The following is a 16,850-nucleotide window of genomic DNA, read 5'->3' as shown; positions in this document are numbered from 1 at the left end:
TAGCTGCCAGAAGTGCCACGTCACCTCTCCAGGCCGTGTTTTGGTACAATCTGGCGTCGGATTGTAGTCGAGAGGAATCTCCAGCAGATGCCATCTTCCGTTACAAATGGAGACATCCTTCGGCAAAACCTCGAGAGCCTTCAGAAAAAGGCATCGAGGAATGCCCCTTCAAGCCAGGAGATTCAGTATTCGTTAAGCCACCCCAAGTAACCTGTACAACCAAATGGAAGCCTGGTACAGTGACTGGTGTCATATCAAGAAACACTGTAGAGGTGGAAGGCACGCCGAGACATGTGCTTGACATTCGAAGAGCTCCGAGTACATACGGGGGAAGAGATTTTTTGACAACCTCACACATTGCTTTACCATCATCTGCAGCTGAGGACGAGATAGATCTCTTTCTTGATGCGAGGTCAAACCCGAATGATTCTATAGACGCTTATGTCGAAGTTGATGAGGAGCAAGAGGAAACAAGCGTTGAGCAATATGCTGAAATTCCTGCCCAGTTTGATGAGCAACCCATAGAAATGAATGAAGGTCGACCGGCGCGGAACCGACGGCCGCCACAGGCACTGGCAGATTTTGTTGTAGACATTAAGTGATGAGAACATCATGGGGGCGTGTGGTGTTTGGCAGCCCTGCACTTTAATCAGTGACGTGCAGGTTCAGACAGCTCCGACAACGTCAATCTGTCAAAGCGACAAACCGCATGAAGGTGAAATAAACGGGCATTAGACAGAAGACAACCAAACGGTGTGGTCATCATTTCTATATCACACACGATAAAGGTCTTCTATCTGGTACGCGAATGCCAACGAAGCGGGAAGTACTGCGCACATTGATGCTTGTATACGATCTGTAGTGAACTGGTCATCACTTAGTGCCGTTCCTGACTAAAGACGGATTGTATTTGCACTTTCATATAAACTCACTTTATTTTTGCCACTTTACTTAAACTTAATAGCGTGGTTGGCTTCTAATTTTTTACGAACTAAATTTTGCGCGGCGGACTGGACTGCGTGATTTTACTGATACAACAACTCTCCTCTAGCTACGCGCGAACTTCCTTTTATACGAAATAATTACATTGCGCTTATGGGCATATTTAACCTTTCCGCTCCGTTATGCATGATTACAATTTATTATGCTGCTCTATCTCCTGCATTATGCGTACGTGATTTTTTGCGTACATTAGGTAACATCGTCCTTTCATGTGTATTATCCTACTGCGCAATTGGATGAACTCTATTAAATTTTCCCTATTTATCTAGTTGGTTCGGATTAGAACATATTGCACTTTTATGTCTTCTAATCTTCTAATTTGTGTGCATCTAATTACAGTAATTTATGTTCTGATAATGTTTAATCTAAAATTTTATACTTGTAAAAACTATTTCTTTTGAGTGTGATGGTGAATACGATCACGCCACTTATCATGCTATATCATTCTATCATTAGCTGTTTCATTCTAGCCTTAGTGCGGTTTGTGTCTAAGATGTAATGAATTTACTGCAGATAATTATAGCGGATGTTATACTAATAATTGTGTCTTTGCTATTCTAATCTAATTCTAATTTGCTAAGTCTAATAGTGTCGGGTGTCGAACCTATACTACAGATCCATTGGGTCTTGTTGGAAATTTTCTAATGTTTATGAAGATTCTGCTTCAAGAAATCTGGCGTGCAGGCTACAGCTGTTACCAACAGATCGATCGGGACTGTGCGGAGAAATGGCTTAAATGGATTAGCGCTTTACCATCACTTCAGTCCGTCCGTATTCCACGTTGCTACCGTGTAAAAACATCCGCCGCGGTGCGAAATGTACAGTTGCACATCTTCTGTGATGCCAGTGAAAATGGGATGGCAGCAGTAGCATACTTTCGTTTCGAAGAGGACAACACAATTGAATGTTCGCTAATAGGGTCGAAAACGCGCGTGAGCCCGTTGAAGTTCTTGTCGATACCGCGACTAGAGCTACAAGCAACAGTGATCGGGGTTCGACTAGCGACGAGCATTGTAAAATATCATCGAATGAAGATCACGCGGAGGATTTTCTGGACAGATTCTAGAAACGTAATGAGCTGGCTGAAATCTGATCATCGCAGATATAGTCCGTTTGTCGCGTTCCGGGTCAGCGAGCTCCTAGAGTCGACAGAGGTAAAGGAGTGGAGGTGGCTTCCTACTAAGGCAAACGTCGCAGACGAAGGAACCAAGTGGCAGAGGATCCCTGATATGAATCCGTCGAGCAGATGGTTTCGAGGGCCCAGTTTTTTATGGAGTCCCGAGGATGAATGGCCCGTTGACAACCATATCTCTAGCGATACACCGGAGGAACTACGCCGTAACGTACTCCATCATTCCGTGACTGATCCACTAATCACGTTTGATAGATTTTCCAGATGGACGAGGCTTGAAAGATCGATAGGCTACGTGGTCCGGTTCGTTAACAATGCTCGACATCGGCTGACCGAAACGCCAGTAACCCGAGGACCGCTGACACAGGAGGAACTCTTGGCATCCGAACGCATTATATTTGCTCAAGTTCAGTTGGAAGCGTTCCCAGAAGAAGTAAAGTTGCTGAAGCAGCAAGCAAGGGAAGAAAGAGAAGTGAACAGAGCACTACAGAAAAGCAGCGCCCTTTACAAATTGTCGCCGGAGCTGGACGATTGTGGGTTAATAAGGATGCGAGGACGTCTGGATATCTGCTCAATAGCTAGTGAACCGTTGAGAAAGCTGATGATCCTGCCACGCCGACATCACGTTACCGGGCTGATCCTTCTGGCATATCACGTGAAATATCGTCACTGAAACCATCGTACCGCTGTAAACGAGCTTCGAGCGAGGTACAGTATCGGACATTAAGATAGGACCCTTTTTTTTCAATGCACCGTGCACTTGTTTTGCCACGTTACTTGTGTTTGTGTGTGTGTATGTGTGTATGTGTGTGTGTATGTGTGTGTGAGTGTGTGTGTATGTGTGTGTGTGTGTGTGTGCATGTGTGTGTGTGTGTAGTAGTAGAAAGAGAGTGTGCTTTTTAATGTGTATTAGCAAGTGCGCGGGTTTGTGCCTGAAAAACATAGCGTTGAAATTATTCTTATTATGTGTGTTATCATGTGAAACATTGTGCGTATACTCTTGTATAAAAACTAAAGTTTGTATCGACAGCAGCGCTTGTTCCTCGGACGAAAACGCAGGTGTGCTGTTTCATGAATGTGAATGCGACACCGGTGCGAAATAGATACGCGCACAATAGCAATGAACTCGGCATTCCCTCACAGGTGTTTCTCCAGTGCACGCCATTGAAAGGTTTTCGTGCATCTCTGCGTTGCACGTTGTGTGCGAATGGTAAACTTTGTGCGTGCATTGAGCAGGCGCGCAGTTATTCTTTTCAATGGGCGTTTTGTTTCATGAGCGCGGCAGTATTCTTTTCTCGATTTTGAAGGGAAGACGCTTACTCGCGTACTCGTTGATAGTTTTATCCATGCGATGTTTTCGCTGCTCCAAAACGATGTAATTCATCGCGTATAGAAGTAGAACGCAGGCAGAGCACGGGATCAGTCGTGTCGAAGTTTTTAACCAGCGCGTTCTTGACGGTCCAAGCAAGCAATGTTAGTAACAATGGGTCGAGGTAAACGTTGTACCGATTATCAGCGCCATATGTAAAAGCGAATGGCTGCTGCTGGCATTAAGCGCAAAAGGATCGAGTTCGTAATGGAACGATCGCGCACTTTTGTGGCAAACGCGCTTCGGACAACCGAAACGTGCTTAGACAACTGAAACGCGCTTGGACAACCGAAACGCGCAAGTCAACCGGACGTCCTCAGAAGACCACGGCGAAAGAAGACCGTAACATTGTTAATATATCGAAAACACACTGATCGCGAGGGCGGTGGTCCTGCTTATCACACCAAAAACCTAACCCAAAACACAAAAAAACTACTTACAAATCTATCCGAAACGACCTACTTGTGAAACAAACACACACATCAATACACATTCAAACATACATCCACACACACACACACATATGCACACACACACATACACACACACACACACACACATACACACACATACACACACACACAAACACATACAAACCACACATAAACTTGGCCCAACGGGTGCACGGTGCGTTAAAAAACCAATGCCCTATCTTTCTGTCCGATACTGTACTAGGGTAAATGTACCTATAGTGGTGGTAGTACCAATAGTGGTGGTATTGCACTAAAATGCGGTTCATACGAAAACTTAAAAGTAATTAAGTTATTTAAGTTAGTGTGAAATGTTCTTTAGCCTTTTACAAAGGGTTTAAAAGTTAAATGGGGCCATTCCGTTACTTAGTGACCGAAAAATCCATTATTTTGTGAAATGGGTCAACATTTTTCCAAAATCCTTAGGATTTCATAACGAATCTCATTTTTCTGTTAACGTTCTAAATGACCACATAACCACGCAATTACTAGTTTTTCAACATAACTGTTATGAAATGTTATTGTTTTACTAAAATTATTTGCCTTTTGACCATATTTATGCATTTTTGAGTGTTTTTTACCATAGTGCCATTATAGGTACACAAAACAGGCATGTTCCTATGGTGGTTATAGTTATAAAATCAATAAAAACAGGTCGTTTTAGATTTTTTCGAGGATAATTTTGACATGTCGTACTGTTTACACTAAAATAAGCAACAGAAATGAGTTTTATGTAGGTAATTTACCAAAAACAGGCCAAAATTCGCTTATATGGCTGAATGAAAAATTGACTACAAATCAAGCACACTCTTCCCGGTGTAGGTTGATGACAGGTGTGATGCAGTACTTTAGTCAATAGTTTCATTGATCAAATTTTGCATTTTTTTACGATCAACTTACGCAAGAAACCTATATTATGGCAGTAATCCTTGCTATTCATACGAAAACAGCTTCGAAACTAAGTTTCATTGTTATTATACACCGTTTTTGATGCATCTTTGTTTACCACCACTATAGGAACACAATACGACGACTATAGGAACCATACCACCATTATAGGTACAACGAAGCAGTCACAAAAATATGTATTTTTTCGTAAATTTGATGTATTTCATGACAAAAATGATTGTGATTGCGTAGATAAAACATATTCCAATTGCTATGTGTTAAAATATTCAGAAATTATCCTTCCTCATACTTTAAATCCATTAAAACACATCGGTACCACTACAAATTGCACCACTATTGGTACATTTACCCTACATACCACGAGTCTTGGCCGAGTATAACCGAATACGGCATTCTTGTCAGTACTGTAAAAATGCGAATGCAGCACCGAAACCACCAATGATGGGTAGTATACTGAGATGCCGAACGGCGGTTGGACAATGTGCATTTACTTATACTGGGCTGGACTATTTCGGACCGATGTTAGTGGTCGTGGGACGTAGAACAGAAAAACGATGGGGAGTTATCTTTACGTGCCTCACAACCCGGGCAATCCACTTGGAACTGGCGCATTCTCTCAATACGACATCGTGCATCTTGGCCATACGTCGCTTCGTGGCACGGCGCGGGCCTCCGAGAGAAATCATAAGCGACCGTGGGACAAACTTCATCGGAGCGTCAAGGGAACTGAAGAAGGCAGTATCAGAGGTAAACGAAGATGAATTAATTTGTGAGTTCTCTACTTCAACTTTTAGATGGACGTTTAACCCCCCTACAGCACCCCACTTTGGTGGATGCTGGGAGCGCCTGGTACGATCTGTGAAGCAAATCTTGTGCAAGTCCAACCTGCCACGACTCCCATCGGATGAAGTGCTGCAGTCTACCTTAGCCGAAGTGGAGATGATTATAAACTCGCGGCCGCTAGCATATGTACCACTAAACGATGAGATGGACATGCCTATAACGCCTAATCACCTTCTATTAGGCAGCTCCGACGGTACCAGGGCTCTGTCCCGTTTGATGATTCACCAGCGGCGGTATCAGCAACGTGGAGAACAACGCAGCGGAACGCTGACATCTTCTGGAAGAGGTGGGTCGCGGATTACCTGCCCACACTCACCCGCCGCTCGAAATGGTTCCAGTCGGTACGGCCCATCAAAGAAGGAGATGTCGTGATCATCGTGGACGCAAACCTGCCCCGCAATACCTGGCCAAAGGGGCGCGTGCTAGCAGTAGTGCGATCTGGAGATGGACAGGTCAGACGAGCCACGGTGCAAACAGCGAACGGAATTTTGAGCGACCAGCTACAAAACTCGCGATGCTGGACGTGAAACCCATGGAAGACGAAGAAAGTGGCAAGGTTCCCGATGTTACTAAGGATTGTGAGGGATAGGAGCCCTGGGGCACCAAACAGCGATACGGGTTTTAATGTGATAACGAGCGGTTTTCACTGATGGGGAGAATATTACAAACGTGTAATGGCCCTTTAGCGCTGTCTGCTGCATGGGCCTATGTCGACTCCAATTGACGTTTACGAAGTTAACCACGAGGCGCGCGAAAGGGAATGATCGAAGACGACGGCGGCCATCGCGAATTGTAATATTATAAATAGAGGCGAGAGATGCGCTCTCGTCCTTTTTTCCTGCTACCGCGAATAAAGACACGTTCTTTATAGTTCGTTAAAACAAAGTTTTTATAAAACGTGTCTAGTCTATTCAATGCGATTAGGAAAGAAGTTGCATTTGCAACAGTTACGTAATTGTGAAACTAGTGTTTCGTCGCGAATAGTTTTCGGATAAAGTTTCCTTTTCTTTCTTTGGTTTTTGCTGCTAATAATTACCGAAGCCGTAAGAAATTGCTGGTGATGAAGAGAGGGAAAAAGCCTTTTCGCCATCTGGTAGCCACGGTGTTGCGGTGTTGTTCGTCGTTGAACAGCTCAAAAAGCTCCTTGAGTTCACGTTCTGCGCCTTCGAAGTTTTTCCCATTATCAGAATGGATGTGGGCTGGCAATCCGCGTCGTGATGTGAATTGGCGTAGCGCTGCTAAGAATCCCGCCGTTGTGAGGTCTCCTACGAGTTCCAAATGCACAGCTTTCGTAGCGAAACACACGAAAACGCACAGATAGCTCTTAGTAGCTGCTGCCTTCCGGTGCGCTGGCTTCAAATAGAATGGACCGGCGTAGTCCACTCCGGTTACAGAAAACGGTCGGCTCGGTGTGATGCGGGATGGTGGAAGCTGGCCAACCGGCTGCCGTGCGAGTTCCTTGAGATGCTTTTCACCAAGCGACGTTCGTCCAGTGGCCAATACAGCTCTCTAATGCGAGATAGCAATAGCCTTCCACTAGCATGTTTCAGCTCTTCGTGGTAATCTTCCGCAAGCAGACGGGTGAATTTGTGGTTCTTCTGCAGAACAGCTGGATGCTTGGACTGATACGGTTGTTGCGACAAGTTCATTCGTCCTCCCACCCGTATTACTTCCTCTGTATCCAGGAATGGGGTAAGTTTTCGTAAAGGTGATTGTTTCATCAATGCTTCTCCCTTTTTTAGCTGCTTGATTTCCGCGGAAAATGAATCATGCTGGGCTATTCGGCAAAGAACAGTTTTTGCAGCATCCACGTACTCGGGCGTGATCGTCTTAGATGCATTGGTGTGCGGTATCGGTCGCTGGGATCGCGCCTTCTGCTTGGTGTTGCGCACAAACCGTATGCAGTATGCAATGATGCGTACCATTCTGGTGAAGGATGAAGAAATGCCAAACCATGGATGAGTTGGTGTACAAACTAAAGCGGCACTCACCTGGCGTGTTTCTAGGTCCGCCTCATCGCTTGGTTCTGGATCTGAGCTGGGCCAATGGGACGAAGGTTGCACAAGCCAATCTGGACCGTTATTCCAAAGCTGATTCTGCGTGAAGTGTGCTGCCGACATGCCTCGGGAAATCAAGTCAGCAGGATTGGATGTGCCAGGAACGTGCCTCCATTGCCTTGAATGAGAGTAGTGTTGCACCTCAGCTACTCGATTTGCCACGAACGTCTTCCAGGAGTTGGGAGGTGACGCAATCCATTTTAGCGTCACTGTTGAGTCGGACCAGAAAACCGATTCGGCGCACACGATCTGCATTGCCTCCTTGACGCGATGATGCAGATGGGCGCCCAGGACAGTTGCGCTTAGTTCAAGCCTCGGCAACGTGACGCGCTTCAGTGGTGCCACTCGAGACTTCGAAGCTAATAGGCTGATGCGGACTTCTCCCGCCGCGTTTTCACAACGAGCGTAGACACATGCTCCGTAGGCGGCCTCCGAAGCATCGGTAAATGTGTGAAATTGTACTGTTGCATCTGGTAAGAGAGCGTAACGGTTAGTCCTGTACTCGGATAACGTTTTCCAGTCGCTCTGAATCGCCTTCCATTTTTTACAGATGTGATTAGGAACAGGTTCATCCCAGCTGGATTTGAGTAGCCATAGCTCCTGCATCAGCATCTTAGCACGCACGATCACCGGTGCTATCAATCCGAGCGGATCGTACATTTTGGCAATGCTTGACAAAATAGATCGCTTGCTCGACGTGGCTTCATCAGCCTCAGTGTTGGATTCAAAACACAGCTCATCAGATTCAGGCTTCCACGAGATGCCGAGTGCTTTGACGGTCTCGTTGGGTATAAAATGCAGCGATGAGTGTGTGCCGATATACTCGGTGCTTAAGCCGGAGAGCACGCTCAGATTGTTTGAGGTCCACTTGCGCAACTCAAACCCACCATTGAGAATTTGTCGGTACATTTTAGCTATATCTCCCACAAGTGCTATTTGGTAGGTGCGGAATCGCAACACAATATCAAGCAGCTCGTCCTACACGATTGGACCAACACATAGAATGTCATTCAAGGAATAATCGGTGCTTGTTTTTGCAGATCCGTCGAACACGACCCTTACTTTCGTGGTGGTACTGGAGGCTTTAAATACGGGATGGTACGGTAGGTAGTACGCCCGTTCATCCCCACTATCTTTGTTCATGAGCGACATGTGCCCCAGCTCCAAATACTCCTTCATGAAGGCATGATAGTCTTCCTTGAGCTGTGGGTTGCGTTCTAGCCTCCTCTCCAGCAGCTCGAAGCGCCTCAAAGCGGTAGTTTTAGACAGGCCAAGCTTTTCCGTGAAGTCGGTCTGTTTGGGCAATCGTACAATATAGCGACCCGACTCGTCGCGCTGAATGGTTTCTTTATACAATGTTTCGCATCGCCGCTCATCAGGTGAGTACGAATCATTGACGCTTAACTCTTCCAGCTTCCAAAAGCGTTCGAGAGACTCCTCCCGGGATGCCATGCAGACGATTGTGGACGCGGCGGTGCAATCGGTCGGAGATGCAGGATTCTGAGGAGAGGTGGGACCAATCATGACCCACCCAAACACGCTGTTCAGCATAGTTGGAATGTTCGGAGCAAGCTCGTGCGATTTTACGTTCGTAAAGAAGGAAGCGTAATGACGGGCACCAAGGATGAGATCAATCGGGGCTGATTTATCGAACTGCGGGTCAGCCAAAACAAATTCCGAAGGAATGTTCCAGCCGCGAGTGGAAACATCATGCGCCGGCAGATCAGCGATCACCTTGTCTACCAGAAAATCGACATCCAAGTCAAAATGTTCAACACGTGAAGCAATTTGAGCTCGAACCGACCTCCTCACTGTTCTGGTGGATAGTCCTGCTCCTTTGAGGGTTATGTTAACCGTGCTACCTTTCAAAGCCAACCTCTGGGCAAGGCGATTGCTCATCAAATTGGGCTGTGATGCGCTGTCTAAGAGTGCACGCACAGGATTCAGGATGCCGTGTGCATCGGTTACATTTAGAAGTGCAGTTTGTAATAATATTTGTGAAGGTGATTGTTTTATTGCAGCTGCGTAGCTGCGTTGTATGCTAGCCGTGTGATCATCAGTGGCGTGTGTTGTGTGTGAAGGTTCATCTTGCGCAGCTAGCATTGGAAATGTAGTGGAAGATGTGCTAGGAGTGCTTTCAGTGTGAATCATTGTGTGATGCGCCAAGTTGCAATGACGACACTTGTACTGTGACGAGCAATCGCGGGCACGGAGATTGTCTCGCAGACAATTCAAACACAAGCGGGCATCTAGTAACTTACGGTACCGCTGGGCAGGATTCATGGCATTAAATCGCTGGCATTTTGTTATGGTGTGCGGCATATTGCACAACGGGCATTTATTAACATCGCGGTCAGTGGTAGCAAAAATAGCAGTGCGCGGAAAAATGGAGCGTCTTGGTGGTATCGGTGCTTCTATAGGTGATGGTTCAGGTTTGTTTACTAATAGCGTCTCGAGTACGCGCATACGGCGGTGCAAAAAGGCAATCAACGAATCGTAGCTCAGATTGTCATTGGTCGAAGCAAATTCTTCCCAATCGAGCAATGTGTTAGAGGGCAATTTTGTGCAAAGTAAATGCTCTAAAATGCTACTCCAGCTGTCAGTTTTCTCTCCCAAGTGATTTAAAGTTTTTTTGTGACGCTCGAACTCGTCCACTAACTGGTGCAGGGTTGTCGCACTTTTCCTCTTCGCTGGTGTGATGCCGAACATCGCTTGTAAGTGGCGTTTTTTCAGTAGATATTCATTCGAATATCGCTCAGCGAGTGTTTTCCAAGCTAATTCATAGCTGGAGGCGCTTATTGTAATGGCCTCGATCACTTGCGCTGCTTCACCTTTTAGGGCTGCGCGTAGATAATGGATTTTTTTTATTCGCGGCAAATCAACATTATCGTGAATCAAACACTCAAAGGTATCCCTAAAGGTCAGCCATTGCATATAATCGCCGTCAAACTCCGGCAGAGCGATGGTGGGCAGTTTTATGCCTTGTAGCGGGTTCCTACCGGCTCCTTGCTGCGACACTTCACTGCGCAGAATTTCTCTATATTTCGCTTTCAATGCCGATTGAACGCGAATCAAGCGCCGTTCAAAATCCTCCCTAAGGGCGGCATTGTGTGTCATCTCTTCAGCAGCGGTTGCACTGTCCTCCAGCTGCTGTTGAAGGCTCTCCAAATCCTTGCATATTTGGTCAAATTTGGCCATACGAGTTTCCACCTCGATAGAATTCCTATCGGGCTGGTAGTTTTGAAGAAACTCTTCGTAACGGGCCAAAATGGCAATCAAAGTCGTTCGTCTCGACGACAAAATAAGCGGTTGAGCTGGCATCTTACTATAACTGCGATTATCGTGTGCGCGAGTGTAGTGTAAAGTGCAGTGTAACGGTCGGGCAGTGAAAGGCAAAGGTGTTTAACACTTTATCGAAAAAATTGCAAATATTCAGGATATCGGCACAATCCTGGTCACGGCACCAATGTTTCGTCGCGAATAGTTTTCGGATAAAGTTTCCTTTTCTTTCTTTGGTTTTTGCTGCTAATAATTACCGAAGCCGTAAGAAATTGCTGGTGATGAAGAGAGGGAAAAAGCCTTTTCGCCCTCTATTTATTAATTGAAGATCGATAGAGATGTGTACATGAACGGGCACGGATGTGATCCGATCCGCAGTTCAAATCTGCACGATTCGCGTAGCTGCTCGAACAACTGGGAAACTTGAACCTAAGTTCAAACTCCAAAAATTTACTGTGCTAGAAAAGAAGGGAAACGATACCATCGTTGCTAATGAAGCAGGGGTACGGTATCGACGTTCAATAACACATCTACGGAATTTCCCATCCCAATTTGAAAACGATATTCCGTCATCAAAACTTCCCAGACCTCAACAAGATAACCCAGAAAAGCCATTGACATCCGACAAACCAAAACCCCTAGCACCAAAGCGAGAACAAAAATTTTATCATGTTTTGAAGCATCCAGTAAATCGACTAGTGTGAGAAAACCTCACGAATGTTCGGCTACGTGGTACAACTCGTTTTCTTTCCCGATAATTCCAAAAACTTGTGCCGGTTAGAAAAATGAATGCGACTCGTTCAAATGTCCGTTTGCTACTGTATATTCAATTGTCAAGAGTTCATTACATAATTCATTTTGAGTTCATTCTGTTATCCTTATCTATGCCTATGAGTTCATTTCCTATCCTATCTCTAAATTTAGTTCGAATTTCGAATTCAAACTAATAAATTCAAATGATCAATCTCCAACAACTAGTAAGAAATAAGAAGTTACCCCTCAGATATCGGCAGGAATAATTGTATGTCCCACACAACAAAATCGAGCAGTTGTTGAGTTCGGTTTCTAGCTCGCTTTCCGCTGAAACCGATCGAGAAAGCGAGCAGAAACGTCCGAAGAACCGATCGATGTTCTTGATCGATTTAAGCGTTTACGGTCGTTTGAGAAGGCGCGCTGTATGTGTTTATCTCTTTCTGACAAAAAAGTGACCGTGTTAACGCAAAAATGATAATGGTCGAAAAATAGTTTACGCCCACGTTCGCTTTCTCCCCTTTTTCCCTTCTTCTCCATCTTTTCATCTCGCTTTATCATTATTGGTTCTTGCTCTCTACACAGCAAAATTTTCTCATCCTGCTTCAGTAAATTTTTTTACTAAAACGGTTCAGTAATAGAATATTTTACTGATTTTCAGCATGAATGTAATGTTTCTACTGACTTTCAGCAAAACAATTTACTGAATTCATTTCAGTAATACGCATTTTACTGAAAATCAGTAAAATAAGTGTCAAATTAGTCGTTTCACTGGATATTAGTAAAACAAATAGCTGAAAATGCAGCAATTCATTCTGTCCAATCGACCTGTCAGTCAGAACATAAAAAAGCTACCTACTTGCTCGTGATGTGCAAAAAGTGGATTTTGTAGGCGCTTACAGGCACCCTGATGAAATTTCAGGTGATATTTCGGCTTACGGGATTGTAGAGTAAGGCGATTGTTGTAATTGGCGAAGAGAGTAGCGGATATCACGACAATGGCGCAAACCATGCTCCCAGATCGTAAGTACAGGCGGTCCCCGAGATACACGGTACCTCTTATACGCGGATTCGGAGATACGCGGTTTTCTGAATTTGACAGTTCTTTGAGCAAATTGTACTGATTTGACACATCAATTGTAAATTGCCAAATAATTTCCGTTTCGATGGGATGTTAAAAACTATTCCAAAAGGTTTAAAACTGTTATATTCAGTCAGAATCACCTCAAATAATTCATAACGAGGCTAAAACCACCCCCTACTTGCAAAATTACACGAAAATTAGTGATATTTTAGCTGGAAATCAAGAGATTCGACTTACGCGGAAATTCGAGATACGCGGTATTTTGCGGACGTTTTCGGTCCCCATTAACCGTGTATCTCGGGGACCGCCTGTATAAAACATTTTGTGGATTGAGAACGGTGCATTGCGGGAATGGGCTGAAAATGTTGATAAATGAAGTGAAGTGCGTCATGTCGGTTGCATGAGACGTTCAGTAGATGTGGTTTATTGTGTATAAACGAGCAATGTATGTTGAGGATGAACAGAAGCGATATTGAACACGGATCGGTGTTTCTAACCGAAGACAGAGGATTTGTAAAGAAAAATATATACCGACAAGTGTGCGTGCATTGTGTGGAGAACGGGCCTATTCACGTGGAAACAATGCTTACCACAGTTGTATGACCGTTTCCCGGGAATTTGCATTCTTGTTCGAGCACGATACCAGAGGTGTGCGAGTGTGTGTTCATGTGTGTTTGTGCGTGTATGACATCCACAATTCACGCGAATTCTTAGAATCGATTCCCGGTGGTATTGCGTTCTTATTGTTAACATAACACAAAAGATCGTTAGGGCGCCACGACTTTAAGTGTATGCGTACGTATTCTGGAGCAGGTGTGTCAAACACTTTTCATCAGTGTGTTACATTTATGTTTTAAATTTTTAACCCACGAGCCGAAAAGAATAGTTCTTAAATTAAAAAAAAGAGTCAGTGTACTATGGTACAAAAAAAAGAAAGATAAATATCAATAATTATAATTATTTCCTTAGACTAAGCAAATCCACATCCAATTTTCTACCGAACAGCAGGTTTGACATACCTGATCTAGAAGGCACACATGCTCAAACAGGAGTGTATTTCCGCCAGAATTGTGTGTGTGCGCAGGTTTGTGCACTACGTCTAGAGAACCCGCGTTTTCACTAAGGATCAAAATGTCGTTTTCTTTTTTACAAAGAAGCGAAATATTCCAAAGGCTATGACTTCAAATGTATGCGTAGATTGTTTCGAAAGTCGGTGTTCACGCTAAAGTACGGTGCTTAGCATGAAGCGTGATCTTCCGGATATGTTTTACGGTTCGGTACGAATGTGAAATTTTTTATCAATTTTAGTCAAACTAATTAAAATTGTAGTTGGTAAATTGAGGCAGTTCTCTGGAATTATAGAACGTTGATACATATATAAAATACGCCTCTGGGATGGCTATGTGTAAAGGAGAAAAATCTCTAGGAGGGCTACTTGTAACATGAGGAAGCCTCTGGGAGGGCTACTCGAAAATGTACGCCTCTGGGAGGGCTACAAAAAATAATAATAATAATAATAACAACGAACGCCTCTGAGAGGGCCGAGCATAAAAAGAGGACGCCTCTGGGAGGCCTACTCGATAAATGTACGCCTCTGGGAGGGCTGCAAAAAAAAGAAAAGAAGAATAAGACAAATATATACATATATTTTTTTTTATAAAACATATATATATATATATATATATATATATATATATATATATATATATATATATATATATATATATATATATATATATATATATATATATATATATATATATATATATATATATATTTGCGAGTAAAGTCTAATGCTTATGAACTAATTAATGTACAAAAACAGAATGACGCAGGGGAAAAAAACATAAGATATTTTATAACGTTAGACAACAATTGTTACCAACGATGTGGATTATATAGTTTGCAAACAAACGCAAAACACCTATTCTCTGTTCAGTACTAACTCCGGCTAGTACTGGGAATTGCAAACAGTTAAAAGAACGAGCACAACCTGGAGCTAACGCAGTAATTTTCTGTTGCAATAGCTCCCAAGCCGCAGAAACTCTTCTGCAATATGAAAATTTATGCTCCAGGGTTTCCACGAACGGACAAAACAAACACGAGTTGGTCACAATTCGCCCCATTCGGAAAAGGAGATCGCATGTTGGAATTTTTCCGTTGACCAACAGGAAAAGTGTCGAACGTTGAAGGGATGATAAGGCTGGACAATTGACGTTTCTCCAGATCCTTCTCCAGCTGTGTTGTCGTGTCTCACGCACTATGTTAGCGTCTGGTAATCTGCTCGTAAGCATACGCCGCAACAGCCGAGACGATGGCCTTTGATCGTACTCTGGTGGCACTTACGCAAGTTGTTTGATCACGTTTCTCAGGCAAGGATATGTAGTCGGAATGCTTGAGAGATCCGGTGGATTACCGACCCTGATGATGTGTGGCTCACCGATTGCTAGGCACTCTCGTTCTGCAACATACCTGTTCGTCAAGAGAACATTAACTGTAATTGCTGGTATGTGCAGATTCAGACCACCTCGCTTCCGTGGTAGTGCCAGCTGATGAAGTGGGATCCGGATTCCTCCAGTGCCATGCCACAGAAAGGAACCAATAACACTAGTGACTTTCGCAATGTCCAATGCTCTGGCGCCACAAACTGACGCCACGTACCACAGCTTCGGTAGCAGGAAAGTGTTGAGAAGGTATACCTTCTGCACAAGATTTAAATCTCTCATGCGATGCAGCCACACTAGAGATCTAAAGTGCTGGATTACGACGTCCCAATTCTGTCCCATGTCATCTCGGATGTTATTCGAAAATAGAATTCCGAGCAGTCGAAGCCGTTGAACAGTGTGTAGCCATGGGACAGATACTATTGTGGAAGCACTAACGATTCCTACGTTGAGTGCGTTGGTTTTGTCCACGTTTAGACGAGCATCAGAGACACTTCCAAATGCCTCAAATAGTACTCGCACACGCTCGATTTTGTCAGGAGAGGTTGTCACCACAGAGATGTCGTCAGCATATGCGTTGACCAGGTCATCCTGGCCGCAGCAAATACCTTCTAGTCTTGTGATGAGCGGTTGAAGGTAAAGGATGAAAAGGTGCATGGAAAGAGGGTCACCTTGTCGGACAGAACGTTGGATCGGAAAGGACAGAGAGAGGTGACCATTAATGAGGATGCGGGATGCTGATCGCTCACCAATAGTTCTCAGAAGCCCCACCAACCTCGGATGAAATCCCAAAGAGAGCATGGTTTTAAAAAGGAAATTCCTATTGACGCGATCAAAAGCATGCGAAAGGTCAAAGGAGATGAGCTTACCACACTTTCGTTTCCTCTGCAGATCAATCACTCTCTCCTTAACGGAAAGAACAGCTTGAAAAATGTTGCGTGGTTTATTACAACATTTCTGCGCTGCCGAAATAATCTCCCACTTCCCGATGATGCCATCGAGTCTGTGTTTGACCATCCGCGACAGAAGCTTGTAATCTGCGTTAAGGAGTGATATCGGTCAAAATGCAAACATGGTACAGCCTCCTCCCCTCTTCCTAACCAACACTATGACCCCGTCAACGAAACTTTCAAGAATCTTTCCTAAGAGGGCCTCATTAAGAACTAGAAGAAGCTCTCTATTTATGATGCTGAATGCACGGTGATAAAACTCTTTGGGAATTCCATCCGGGCCAGGGGACTTTCTCGAAGGTGACTTTTTAATTGCATCGAAAAGCTCACCATAAGTAAACTCGTCCATGCAATTTTTGTTGGCTTCGCAGTCCTCGGAAATAACGCGTGTGCTTGTGAATGTTGTTTCTGTGGTCGTTGTGGATGTGTCGGATGTTGTGTATAGATTTCTGAAAAAGCCCTCAACATGAACATTTATATCCTTTAGCTCAGTTAAGGACGATCCGTCATCAATCGTCAGCTTGTCGATCATCGTTCGCCTCCTCCTTTGCTCCCCTAACT

General features: G+C 44.3%; 1 protein-coding gene across 1 annotated transcript; it reads right to left on the bottom strand.

Annotated features, from left to right (window-relative positions):
• Positions 1-7,113: 7,113 nt before the first annotated feature.
• Positions 7,114-10,065, bottom strand: LOC133391325 (uncharacterized). The gene is made up of 3 exons (XM_061644763.1): positions 10,044-10,065; positions 8,845-9,521; positions 7,114-8,760 (listed from the first exon to the last, which is right to left on the bottom strand). The coding sequence occupies exons 1-3, from the start codon at positions 10,063-10,065 to the stop codon at positions 7,114-7,116; spliced, it is 2,346 nt and encodes a 781-aa protein (XP_061500747.1).
• Positions 10,066-16,850: the final 6,785 nt, after the last annotated feature.

The sequence above is a fragment of the Anopheles gambiae genome, chromosome X (assembly GCF_943734735.2).
Source record: "Anopheles gambiae chromosome X, idAnoGambNW_F1_1, whole genome shotgun sequence".
Taxonomy (NCBI): domain Eukaryota; kingdom Metazoa; phylum Arthropoda; class Insecta; order Diptera; family Culicidae; genus Anopheles; species Anopheles gambiae.
The sequence above is the reverse complement of the archived record's forward strand: the minus strand, read 5'-3'. Positions and strand labels throughout refer to the sequence as shown.